This window comes from Xiphophorus couchianus, chromosome 2 (assembly GCF_001444195.1).
Source record: "Xiphophorus couchianus chromosome 2, X_couchianus-1.0, whole genome shotgun sequence".
NCBI lineage: Eukaryota > Metazoa > Chordata > Actinopteri > Cyprinodontiformes > Poeciliidae > Xiphophorus > Xiphophorus couchianus.
This window is the reverse complement of record NC_040229.1, coordinates 5,388,501-5,402,496: the sequence shown is the minus strand read 5'-3', so window position 1 is coordinate 5,402,496 and position 13,996 is coordinate 5,388,501. Positions and strand designations below refer to the sequence as shown.

General features: G+C 38.7%; 1 protein-coding gene across 1 annotated transcript in view; it reads right to left on the bottom strand.

Annotated features, from left to right (window-relative positions):
- Positions 1-13,884, bottom strand: part of dyrk4 (dual-specificity tyrosine-(Y)-phosphorylation regulated kinase 4) — a 34,103-nt gene extending 20,219 nt beyond the window's left edge. Inside the window, exons 1-2 of the mRNA XM_028043475.1 lie at positions 13,353-13,884; positions 11,159-11,228 (exon numbers count right to left, since the gene is read on the bottom strand). Coding sequence (XP_027899276.1) covers positions 11,159-11,228; positions 13,353-13,384 — 102 coding nt within the window. The 5' untranslated portion in view covers positions 13,385-13,884. The remainder of the gene's footprint in view (positions 1-11,158; positions 11,229-13,352) is intronic.
- Between the last annotated feature and the right edge of the window lie 112 nt (positions 13,885-13,996).

Sequence of the window (13,996 nt, the reverse complement as noted above, 5' to 3'; positions counted from 1 at the left end):
TCCAATACAAGGGTTAGGATTAGGACGATCAGGAGTGACTGTCAGGATGATCGATTATGATCATCTTAAGTGATTATTATTAAGATTGGTGGAACGGGAAAATCAGAACAAAAAATTGTACCGTGTGAACTAGGATTTAGTGTCTAGTGATTTAAATCTGATTTTTAAGGTTATGACTCAATTCATAAATGATTTTCAATTCAAAAACCAATTTCTCTATTCAAACTGTCAAGATACTCTTGATAGTTTATGTATAACTGACAACAGGAAAATACTGTAAACAAATAGAACATTAAAACAATTCTACACGGTTCGATCAGTTTATATTTAAACAAAAATATGTTTGTGCATAAAATTCTGTAACTTAAATTACCAGCATTAGGTTAGCTTAGCTGCCTGGACGCAAAATGCAAAAATCCACCTGTTTTAGCTGCCTTAGATTAATAATAATAATAACTAGAACATTGATTAATTTTATTCTGGATTACAACTTTTTACTTCTGTTCATTGTTGTGTAATGTTTTCTTTTTTTGGTTGTTCACTGCTATGTCTTTCATGTAAAGTCCTTTGAAGTGGCATGTTGCTGAAATGTGCTAATAAACCAGATCCTGTTAGTTCGGCCCTTGCTGCACTACAGCTTTATTCTCAGCTGGTTAATAAATGACAAACTGGAAGGGACTAAATGCCACTTGTCTGTTTAACCTCCAGTTATTGGGCAGATTAAAGTGCAGCGCTTCATATTTAACACGTTGTTTTGATAGCAATTGACACATCAGAAATAAGCACAAGTATCTTTGCTCATGGCAGTTTCACCCAGCCACCAAAAATATAATCTGTAAATCAACATGTTTTGGTGACAGGAAAAATGTTGCTATTTCTGTAGCATGAAGCCCCAGAGGGTGTTTTGTATTTCATTACTGCCCGGTCAGCCGGGTCCGGCAGGCTGTAGGACAGAACCTCCTTTATGCTGTCACTGCTTATCTTTAAAAACAACACATCCTGGATGAGAGGAGTAAAGCTTGAGTGTAAGCCAGGAGGTCAGCGCGGCAGGTGGTTGGACGTGCTGCGTCGGGCCAGATGAGCCTTCTGGGAGCGGTTCTGCCGGGCCAACAGGTGTCACAGGGGCCAAACCTGCCACCCGACCAGCGTCTGTCCAGCAGGGAGCAGCCGGGCAGCCTGACCTGGAAGCTGTTCTGCACCATCTGCACATTTAGAGGCCCAGCAGCTTCTTCGTTACACCATCTGAGATGTAGGTCAAGTTCACAAGTTGACACACTCACACGCACTCCCAGGATCAATTGTGACTCGCATGTTAATGGCGCTTCTTATACTTAGGCCAACACAGTGTTTATGGTAACGTTTTACTCCGTTTCTACATGCCAAAAACGTTACTAGGTCTAAAGAGGGGGTAAAATTGGCTTTGATGAGCTTTACATCATGCTATAATATCATTCCTAACCAAAAACATACCTGGAGTGTTGCTTGATTCTTTCATGCATGTTTGTGGAATCCTTTGATCTCCACTGGCAGCCATTGGGGCGCCTAAACGCTTGCTCATAGAAAGCGCAATGGCGCCCCCAGAGAGATTAAGCACTCTACCAAAACAATATTTAGCAGATGCTAACGTACAAACGCTATACCAACAGAAGTGTTAACAGAAGCTAACAGTTCAGTGCTACTAATCCTTAGACATAATAAATAAAAGCTACATAATAAAAAAGCTAACAACATATGAAAGTTGTTTTTTTTTAAATCTGCCCCCCCATTATTTTTACTGGCCTGGTCACCACTGACAAGGCATCACATTTTTTAAGTCATGTTTTATGCATACAGAATTTTGTAATAACTGTGGGTGACACAGTTATGTGATTTTGCTATAAAGTGGCACCATGTGCCTGGAAAACACATGACTGCCTTTTAGAGAACTGAAGAATAATCCTCTCTCCACTTTGGAAACCAGTTAATTTTTCTCCTCAAAGTGGTTTATAATCAGTTGGACTTTATATTTGTGAGGAAATAACTGACGGAACTGGGACTCCTGCAACAATAGAAACTGATACCAACCCAGATTCTCATATAATCCAAAAGAACGTCTGACAAGTTGTTAAAAAGCAGCCTAATTTAAAGCAAACCCAGATGTTATCATCGTATTCAGCATCGGAGGAGTGGGAGATTATGTCTGGTTTTTGGGGGATATTTTGAGCGAATTTGCGACTCGTTTAGGATGCAGCTGAAAATTAAGCCACAACTTTTCCTAGCACCCATGAGGAATGGTTTCTCCACCAGAGAGAGAAAAGTTTGACGTTAGTTTGATAAATAAGGGGAATGAAGGAATTTCTCTGCAGTATGCTGCTTATCTGCCTGTAATCTGACAGCAGCTCATCAGTCCGTTAGATTCAGTTTGACGTACAGACGAAGCAGTGCAAGAAGCAACAAAAACTGAGAACGGAAAGCAAAGAGAATCTTTCAGTGTCCAGCAATTCGATTCAATTCTGATTTTTAAGGTCACAATTCAATTCGGAGACAATTCCTCTAATCAAACGGTCTAAAGATTCAGTTTAAATTATGTGAAAAGAGGAAAAGATGGTATTAGCAAGCAGAACATTTATTCAAAACTATTCTGTAAAGTTCTCTGTCAAATTACATCAGTTTATATTTTATTCCAACTCTGTAACTTAAATTGCAAGTTTTAGGTTAGCTTAGCTGTCTTGACTTTTTCTTAAATAAAAAATATCAATATCGCAGATGGATAGAGGATTCCTAAAGAATTAGTCAGAATACATACGATGAGCGAGACGCCCTTCTGACTGGACGAGTAATACGACATGCAAATAGGAGCAACAAAGACATACAACTTCAACATATCTTCAAAATCGATTTCAGCCGATTCAGATTTCCCAGGACTAGAACTTCTGGATGTCCATAGAATATTTTTTTTCTGCACCTCTAAAAGATTTGATATAAAATGATCTGATAAAATAATTTTTGAGTTTTATGGGAAAGCTGCAGTGAACTGTACAGTTTCCAGTAACCATCAGGTTCTGCACACCTCAGGTTTTCAGGGAGTTTGTTTCAGATCTAAGGAGAATAGCAACCAAGCGCTGCCTCACTTTGTTAGATGTTTCTCTTTTAAGGGATGCTGAAGTTTCACTTTTATTCTTTCCTTCATTTTCTCATTAATACCTTTAACTTTGAGCGGTGTTATGGATAAACTCGGCTGGCCAGTATTACTGCTCTCTCTGTTTGGACCCAGTTCTCAGTCTGTAGGTAAATCACGACCCGACCGGATTTGTGTATTTTTTATAAAACGGGGAGGCGGCAGGAGACAGAGGTTGACCTACTACTACATGCAGTATCTGTGTCAGCCATGTTGACCCGTCGGACCACCTACATAGAGAGCATAATCCTCTCTATAATGCATTACTCATCATTCCACGTTTAGTAAAATCCATGAACACAGAAGAGCTTCCTGTTTCAGACCCAGACTGACAGAAAAACCAGAACTGGGCCACAGGTCGCTTCATGTGGCCCTGATTACCAGATGGCTGGACGATAAAAATAAAAATAGGACTCAAAAATGAATCTAAGGCTGGTATAAAATGTCACTTGCTCAGAGAATGAATTTCTGCATCTTGCAAAAAGATGCAGAAATATATGATCAGCCATTTCCAGTTAAAACTCTATGCACTCCTTAGTTAGTTTAATGCCTGAGTACTTAAACGCAGCATTTAAAAATAAATTAGTAGACAAGGAAGGATAATTTACAGAGTACCACTGTTCATGTAGAGTAATTCATTTAAAATGACTTTGGTATAGTTTGGTTGCTTTAGGACGGGTGCATGTCAATATTTACACCATAAAATGCCTCATTTTCATAAGAATAAAAAATATCCAGTGTCAGTGTGAGTAAATTATTATTTGGGGAACTATTAATGCAGCTTAAAATATATTTAAGTTTTATGGAAAATTGCATTACTTGTAATAAAGGTTTCAGTTAAAAACATGAATATTTTAAGCAACAATAATCATCTTGCAATAAAAAACCTGCAGATGGAAACAGAGGATTTCTAACAGTTTGCTGTCATTGAAACACGGCAGCTAATTCATGACTAAATTAAACGATCATATTTAGTCATATTCTGTTCAAATCAAGTGAAATACTGACAAGAAGATATTCAGTGTTTTGAAGGTTAGCAGGCAGTTCCTGGACAACTCGAACTTTGACCTTTGGTCAGCTGTATTTCTCTTTACAGTTATCAGAGTCTTACCTCATTAATCATTCTTTCATCCAGGCTTTGCTGCCTTCCCTTCCTGGAATGAGACTGGATCCAGGGACCCATATCTGGGTCAGCCGGCCGCAGAATGTCTCCGTGATTCTAGAGAACCCGTCCGTCACAAAGCTGAACCCCGTTCAGAGCTAGAGCTGTGCAGGTGCGCGTGTAGAAAGCAAAGTTTAACTGCTGCAAATGCGCTGAGTAGTGGCAGCTGCAGCACCTGCTGGGAGCGGGGCAGGTGTTGACCTGAATGCCCCGGCTCTGGCCTCAGAACCTGAGGATGGAGGTGACTGCATGCATCAGCAGGCCGCTGTGGGTGATGACAACGCGGCATGTCTGCTATGTCTCATGTGCCGTGGCTTTTCTGCAAATGGTTAAAATATTGCCTCAACAGAATGTGAAGCTCCAAGCAGAACGATCTCAGCCTCAGGGTTCCCAAACTGAATTAGCTCACTGCAAACACGCAGACAACGCTACACAATAAATACAGAAACATCAACTTGTTTTTTTCTCACGTTTATTCACTATTTTGCCTTATAACTTCTGATTTCAGGTTTTAGGGGTTCTGCAGCATTTTGCTGCTGGACGTTCCTTTGCTCTTTTTCTAGTGAGAAACTTTTCATTTCCTTCTGCTTGAGGATCAAAGCAGGTTGATGAATTTTATTACACAAGTTCTTTTAACTTATATTTAATAATAATGATTCAACAACAGTTTATATCTTATGATATAAAAGAAATTCTAATCAAAAATGTATTTGATAATTTTTTTTATTTTTGCCCTTTTCCTCATTTTCCCTTCAAGTTTCTGAGGCCCCTCAGCGCCCCCTGGTGGCCAGTTTGGGGTCACCAGATTCCTCATGCACAGGGTGGCTGAGCAGTTTTAAAACACTGAAGCCCTTAAAAGATCTTAAATTCATGCATCTGAAATTAAGGCCTTAAAAAGTTGTAAATTAATTTTATAAAAAGATTTATTGGCCTTAAATCAAATGTCTTAAATTTTGTCCAAGAGAACTAATTAAATTTGTATAAACGATTTTCTTGAGGGACATTTCTGTCAGGCAAAAGACTAAGTCACACGGATCAGACATCTTTACGTTCTGTGACTCGAGTCAGGTGAGGCTAATATTAGCAGCCAGTACCGGTAGCTACCTTGCTAGCTAGCTAGTTTTTTATAGGGTTTGATAAACGGGAGCCGATGTCTCTATGATACGTTTGTGATGAGGCGACCATCGCTCTCCCTGTCCCTTTGCTTGCTGTGAAGTTTCGAGCTCGTACACATTAACTTGAACACATGGGCTAGCGACGCAACGCAAAAACTGTTCAACTTCTGTTGCTGTTGTTGTTGGGTTTGGGTTAGGCAAGTGGGAAAAACTTTCACCTTCACAATTTTTGCTTTGCTTAATTGTAATACAGCAAGATTCCCCAACCACCCCCAACATTTATGTTTTTTCTGTTTTAAATTTCGTTGATGGTGGCATTAAAATGGTCTAAAAGGTCTTGAATTTGACTTGCTGAAGCCTGCAGACTCCCTAACCTCCTCTTTGCTTCCTCAACCCAGTGATGAAGAGTTTCCAGTCTCTTTGGTCTTACTGGGGTGATGACCTGGTGGGCCAGATCACACAGGTAACATGAGCATCTTAAGCCTCATCTCCACTCATAAGGCCTTTTGTCAACCAATCACCTTCCATCACAGGCAAAGAGGACATCAAGCTAACAGTCTCTGGGCGAAGCGTTAGCAAAAGGCAGCGTGCTTTAGGTTCTTGCTGTTTATCTGATGCAGATGTAAACAACAAGAGAAAACTAAAATTCTTCTGGGTCGAAGAGCGATGCTGCAGATAAATACTAATTAATTCCAGCCGGAGAGCCCCCATGCACGGCTTAAAGGTTAATCCTGATTATTCATCATGGTTATGCAACCCAACTAGAAGGAGGAGGAAGCACTTTCTAAATCTTATTCCAACATTTTACTGAAATATTAACTGCTTCGTATGAGACATGAAGAATGTCACCAGCTGCAATTTTAAATTAACTATATTTAGACTGTTAATGTTCGGGAGGATGATAAATGAAATTACTTTTAGTGAATTATTGAAACTAAAAACAGATTTCAGGCTGTAAATGTAAACTAAACCATGTGAATGCCATAATTAATAATCTGTTTTATTTTTTAGGATTAATTCACCCCTTCGCTAATTTACACTAGAGATGGGAGTCAATCAAAAACTATATAATCGACAAAATAAGCAACATTTTCAATCCAAAAATCATTACTTCTAAATTACTGAATAAATAGACATAGGAGCTCTGCAACAAATATATTTATAATTTTCTGTTATTTAGGTTAGAAACAATGTCAAAGGTCAAACACTATATCTAATAATTTGGACACTTCCACCAACAGCAGAGCTTATCTTTAGCTTAGCTTAGCACCAATTTCTGATATGGCTGACATGGGCAACCACCCAGGGCGGCATCTTTATATTTCAGTAATAAGGCAGTTCAAATGCTTTACATCATAAAAACATTGTGACAGTTTTAACAAATAAGTAAAATTGTTACCTACTGCAGCTTTAAGGTGCAAAAACAGTTACGTAAGCGTTAAGTCTTAAATTATGCTGTAGGAAATAACGAAACACAGTGAACTGAGTCAGCTCCTTTTATATAATAACTGTATTTTAGATCTGACCAGATTACACAACAACGCCCCTGAGTCAGTATGGAGAGAGAGAGCGATGGGGGAGTACGTGAAAAACCGACGGCCTGAAGCCAGCCACTCATTAACTCAACTCCCTGGGTGGCTGTCCAAACCGCATTCTTCTCACACCCAATTAATGTTTGTCAAGCTGAAAGGGTCCTCGAGTCGCCATGGCAACCTGAAGGTGTCGCACTAAACGACGCTGACGGTGCCGAGGGCGGCGCTAAAATAGAGCCACAGGCGTCTCTGCTGGCACAAATACAGCTCACAAATTTATTTAAAACTGAACCCACGGCCAAACACACACACACACGCACACAAAGGCCTGCCAGAATAGGCAATCAATCAATTAATCGCATAATAAATTAAAAGAAGCTCAGTAATTTCCATTTGCATGATTTGTTGTTTTTCTTTATCTACCAAAAACTGGATAATAAAAGTCTTCAGTTTGGTGCTGAGGTCTCCACCTACGGAGCCCCTTAAGGGACATGGGGATTGTTTTCTTTTGCAATAAATTAGCAAATACAGCCTGGTCTATTTTGTCTACTGTCATAGAGAAAACAAATGTCAATTTAAAATTGCACATATTTGCACCTTTAAAGGGCCTGAGTGAGACGTTTCTACATTCCCAACTCCTTGGTGCAGAAACTGGAAACAGATCTGCTAACTGCGTTTGTTTGTGTAAGGTGGAGATGAGACTGCTCATGAAACGTCCCTTTATTAACCAGTCAGCCTGCCAAAATAAAAAAGACAATAAAAACAGTCAGATGATTTCATTACTCCACGAAAGTAACTAAAAAAATACTCCAAATAGTTTGGATGTCATTTTTCTTTCTTTCCTTCTGTTTCTGTTTTAGAGGGAATGAAACGAGATGGAAGAACACGACTGACCAGTTTTGCACATAAGTTTATGGCATCTGTATCCTAAAAAATAGATAGAAATCTTCCTATTTCTCACTAACAAGATAATAACATACATGGAAAAACTTTATAAAAACATTATATTGTAGCAGAAAGACAAGATACTGACAGGATTGTAAGGGAATGCAAACTTATTGCCAGGTATTTAAAACAAAAAAAAAATCCCCTCATGTCTCCTGGGGGATTTTGTATCAACTAACCCTTTTGATGAAGGACAAGTTTGTTTACGGAGACTTCATCATTCATTTTATTTCTCGTTTCTGTTGTTTATTTATTTTAGATATTTAAAATGTCTTCCAGTTCCAAAGTTAAATGTTTATTAAAATCTAAATATTACTGATCTTTGAGAATGTCTTCCTGCAATCTTATGCCATTACTGTTAAATTGCTTAGAAATGGTCTCAAACACCAATATTATCAATTATCGCAATAACTTCTGGGACAATTTATCACATAGCAAAATTTGAAATTGTGACACACACACACACTGACGCAGGAATGAGGAGAAAGGTGATTTAACGGCTGCAGCGGCCCGTCGCTGGTTAACAAAAAGCCCCTGATGGGCGGTGAGGTCGCCACGGTAACCTCGGTGACACCGATATGTGATTGTGTGTCAGCAGAGGCGAACGCTCCCTCTAAATGACCCGCTTCAGTTCGGAGGGTCCGGTGTCAGCGTGGGACAAAGCTGTGATGAGTAACTCTATCAGGCCAGGGTTCATCAAAATAACAGGGCGACACGCCACCGTCAGGGGGGCAAGAGGCTGGCCTCGGCGCTGCCTGCAAAAATAAACAGATGGTAGCGCTGCTAGCTTGGAGCTACGGAGTCGGTGGTTTGAATCCCACCCTGACTCTCCCTGGGAACTCTTCCTTCCTCCCACAGCCCAAAACATGACTATAGGTCATTATGTTAGTAATCGATTATTCTTAATCGATAAATAGGATAAAAATGCAAATAAACAAATAATTCAATTAATTTTTTTAAATTGTAAATAAACATTGCATTGCCTAAAATGCAATAACAGCATTTCTGTAGAGAACACAAGGATGCTAATAAATCCTTTACATCAACATGTGAAAATCTCAGGCCGTTCAGCTTCTCTTAACATCAATACACTGTAGAAATGATCTGAAATGATCTATCAGTAAATTATTTTATTGATTTACTGATTAATATCTGAATAGAAAACGGTGCTAACTAGGAGATTTTTGAAATGATCTTTTACAAAATTTAAACCGGATGAAGCTAAAACTGTCACTTGGAGAGTTCAACATACAACAAATTTACAGAGTTTTTTAATCTTAAATGCAAAATATATAAATTTTTTGTACAGTTTTGGTTTAATTATTGCTCAGTGTGTTGATCTTACAGCAATGGCCATTTTGTGTTTGGATACTCCAGTTAACAGTTAATTGATTACTAAATTAGTATACGGTTATTTCAATAATTGATTAATTGTTAACATCTGCTTATAGATAGCGGCAGCCATTACTACTACAACAAGTAGAGCGCTGATGGGGGACGCTTACGTTCTTCTGTGAGTCGCTTTGGGGTCAGAAATCGTTCACACAGAAGTCCGACTGCCGCCTCATTTAATTAGCAGCATAAACAATCAAGCAGAAAAACTTGGATTTCAGCAACAAAAATAAAAAGTCAGATGTAAGCATCAAGATCTGCTGTGTGAACTTAGCTTATTACATATACACTCATTACTGAACATAATGTTATGATGAAGACCGGCTCTCATCGGCATGCTATATGCTTGAAGCTTGAACGATATCTGGATTTATTCACTGGTTAATACAACTACAATTTTTCACCCCTTGCGTTGGCAACATAAGAGACTGTATAATGTTTAATGCTTAGCGAAATGTGCTTCACTTCGTTCCCTTTGGGCATAAAACAGATTAGATACTGAAACATTATAAGCGCTACATCATTAGAAGCATTAAGACAAATTATAATGTAAATTAATGAGGGAAAAAAAGAAATTCATTTAAAGATTAGTTGAAATCATGAAAATACCTACAGGTCCTGAAACAGGGAATTATGCCTATTGTGGTGTTAAAATGCTGAACGTGGGTTTCAGCAGTGAGTCATATTACATAACAACAAACACAAAGAAAAATTGTTTCAGGAGTGTGATGCTTCAGTTCAAGGCAGCTGCTTGCATTTCATGCTGTGAAGACGCAGATGCATTGATGTCCCAACTTAGAAAGTGAGGAAGGACTTCTGAGCACTTTACCATCTTCAGTTCATGCCTCAGGCAGGCTGCAGTTCTCAGGTTAATGAAAGAGAACGTGTGTTTGAAGAGGTTTTCCTCCAGCCAGCGACCAAAGGATAGAAATGGCAGATAGATTATAAGTTTAGCAGAGCAGCACCAAGGCCAGAGCTTGGTTTTATTGCTTTGCAACATTTTTTCCCTATGTAATTGTTAACACTGCACACAAACAAAATATGACCTAGGTAGCACTAATTATGCCTGAATTAATCCTTTATCCTGTAGAAATGTGAAGCAACCAGCTTCTTTGTGTCTCCTTGTGAAGGACGTCCATGTCTGTCTTCTGGACACCTGTCCAGTCAGCAGTCTTCCCCTGACTGACTCAGAGTCAGTTTAAAGGCTCAGGAAACCTCTGCAGGTGTTTTCACTTAATAAATGACACCATGAGTTTCCATTAATGAACTTTTTCACAGTTTTCTAATTTTTTAAAACGCTGAATTTTGGATTTTCATTTTCTATGAAACAGAAATGTGGAGTAAATCACCCTGAGGCTCACTTTCTGAGACGACTGTCTAGAAATATTTAACTTTTGTGCAATATTCTAATGTCTATGTCTACTAGAAACACATGAGTGCTGCTGCAAAGCGTTTCTCCATTTAGTGACAAGCTGAAAGCTGCGGTACTTTCCAGGAAGACTCATCGACGGGTTAGCCTGGGTGTCAGAGGAGAGGACCCCTCACAGCATGGGCCTCAGGACCCCTGGGCTCAGAGAGCATAACTTCTCTGCTCTCTGAGAGAAACAGGAACCTGACTCCACTCTCTACTGGTGCAGGAATAGCACATGTCCCTAATAAATCACAATCATAAAAATAATGTTTTTATTTTACAAGCTGCTGATGGAAATAGAGTTGGTCGGTTTGGGGACGAATATCACAAAAACATGCCAACCTCTATAATTTATAATAATGAATAAACTGTTTGACAGGCAACAATAAAAAGAAGAAGTAGAAGAAGTAAACAAAGAAATATATAAAAACATAATCTCAGTACCTTGATAAGCAGTGGAAATGTGAGTTTTCTCTCCTTTAAATGCTTTTCCAGTTTGTGTTTGGAGGCATTCCTGAGGAAAAAGTAAACCATAGTTTCACTTAATTAAGCAACTGTTTCAGATAATCAGTCAATTTAATATCAAAGATAATGTGAGTAAAAAAGAAGATCTACTCTTCAAATGTTGATTTTATTTATTAGGAGGCAGAAGTCCCCTCTGTGAAAACGTGATCAACCCTCCTGTTAAATCATTAACTAGAAGTGGTTAACTGCATTGTTTCGCTAGTTACAGATAATCCTAATTACTACCTACCTACCCTGCAGAATTAATGAATCACTTCAATTGAACCAGTCTGACAGCAAGATAATGGATGGATGCATGAATGAATAAATACATTCTTAATTAATTCATGCTTAAATGAGATTACTAAAAACAAACAACTTGTCCGCTAATGTCAACATTGCTATCTGAGCTAATTTCTGCCACCAACTTCTGACCAATCACAACCCGCCCCCCAGAGCTCGTACCGACGCAACGGCGTTAGCTTAGCTCCGCTGTAGCGCAGCTAAGCTATTAGCTTATTAGCGGTGTGCTCAGTCTTCATTTTGCGAACCTTGAAGACGGTGAAGCTCATGCTGAACTCGGTCTTCCTGGGAAATTGGTTAAAAAAATAAAAGTGATAATAAAAAAAATGTTTGGCCTCAATGTGGAATCTGTCACTTTTTTAAGTTTCCGCTTTATTGTGGTGCATTCCGCGCATGCGCACGTTCCTGTACGGGCTGCGTGGCGACGTCAAGACGTCCTGGAGGCCGACAGTCAGCGGATTTCTCTAATATTCAGATAGCAAAAGTGTTCACATTTTAGGGTTTTTTTGGATATCAAAGTTGATTGACATAATATGATAGTACTTGTATGAATGAAGACATTCTGAGTCACACTCTATACCAGCAGGTGGCTCTAATGCAACCTAAACATTTCTTGCCAAATGCCAATAAAATTCAAGAAGTGGATTTCTTTACTTTTTTACATCAATTTTGGGTCATTTTATGTTGATTCTAAATTGCAGCAAATGATAATCAGGATCCTTATGCGAATCGATGTTTTGGTGCACCAATCATCAGCTCAGCGACTCATCCAGGAGGTCCAGAACCCAGAACAACATCTAAGGCTCGGTCAAGTTCCGGGTCAGAGGTCATGATTTAACCATAAAATAGAGAGACTGGGCACAAATGGCTTCAATGGGAGAGTTCCAAAACAAGAACCGCTGCTGACCCAAAAGAACACAAAGGCCAGTCTAAAAAGCAACATGCTGATAATACTAAAGACTTCTGGGAGAATTTTCTGTGGACTGAAAAGAAAAAGTAAACACCACTGGGTGATTACTTCTTCACACAAGGTCAATTTTTAATAAATTAATTAAATTGGTTTTTTATAACTTATCTTTGATGAAAATCTGTAAAGAAAAACTAGCATACGGTGAGTTTGCAAAAAATACGGTGAATATGTTTCAGTGAAGCAAACATAAAATAACTGATTCAAAACCTGTTGCTTTAAAACTGTCTCTGCATGCTTTTACTGACATGAATTAAGAAACAATATTTATATTTTAGAAACTACAGAGAAAAACTGCTCTCCGTGGTTAGTACTGTATAATATATAATATATAACATGCATCTGGAATAAATAAACAGCAACAAAGAAATAACATCTAGAGTTTTTGAGTCATAACTGATCTTAGTTGTGTTTTTGTACAGTGACACCTTCTGGACTCAGTTATTAATATAAACCAGGATTGAGCATTTAGCGTATCATTTATTGTGAAAAAGAAAATCATATCATAAGAATTTTGATTTATCATCATGTTATATTTGAGTTATTTGGTAAGTAAGAAAACAAAACTGACAGCCTGATCAGAATTTTTTACATTGTCTGCATTGTTTATTCCAGAAAAGTATAAATACATTTGAGTAAATTCCAAAACTTTAAATGCAGCAGTTTAGTGATATAAATCACATTTTTTGAGTAATCTCAAGAACCACAGAATATTGCTAGAAGTTTCGAGTTCAGCAGCCTCTAACATGAACACAATTATTTCCATCTTCAATTATTTTCATATCAGCATAAAGTTTTACAGTTTGTTTTCCCCCACCCTCCAATTAAAGACAAACCTTAAATAAGAGGTAAAAACCGCCTGACCTTTTCTCTGTTGTCTTGCGCGGTGTGTTCATGGTGGTAACCCGCAGCTACGGTGAACCCGGACACCAGAACCGGCACACGGCGGGCAGCTGGACCCAAACCCAGCGGCGCAGTGAGCAACCCGTTCTCATACTGATTCACCTTTACTCTGACGCAGCTTGCAGCTTTCAGCCAGGTGCTCAGGTGCACGCAGGTGTGACAGAGAGTCCCACCCCCCACCGGGGTCTATGCTTCCCGCATGCTGCCGCAGCAGGAGAGCAGGAGGTCCTGGCTTTCACAATCCTCCTATTATTCATTCAGTTTTCAAATTATTATAAACATAAACGCTAATGTGGTGAGAAAACATCTGATGTCATGCGAGAAAGTAAAGGAGTGATACCTCTATAGCTCTATAACCATCTCTGTTCACAGCAACTCCAGGAAGTTGTTTTCATTTCTTTCATTTTGCTCAGATTTTCTTTTTCCTGTAACTATAATATACAAAAAAAAAAAACAACTTGTAGTTTTTCCACAAATCCTTCTTCCTAGCACTCTTATCATCGCTCCCAACAATCTGAAAAAGTTTACAGAGATGCTGGTATTTGCAGGTTTTACTCATTTTAAATGACATTCCTGCTGTGAACTTCCTGCCCATCACAACTGAT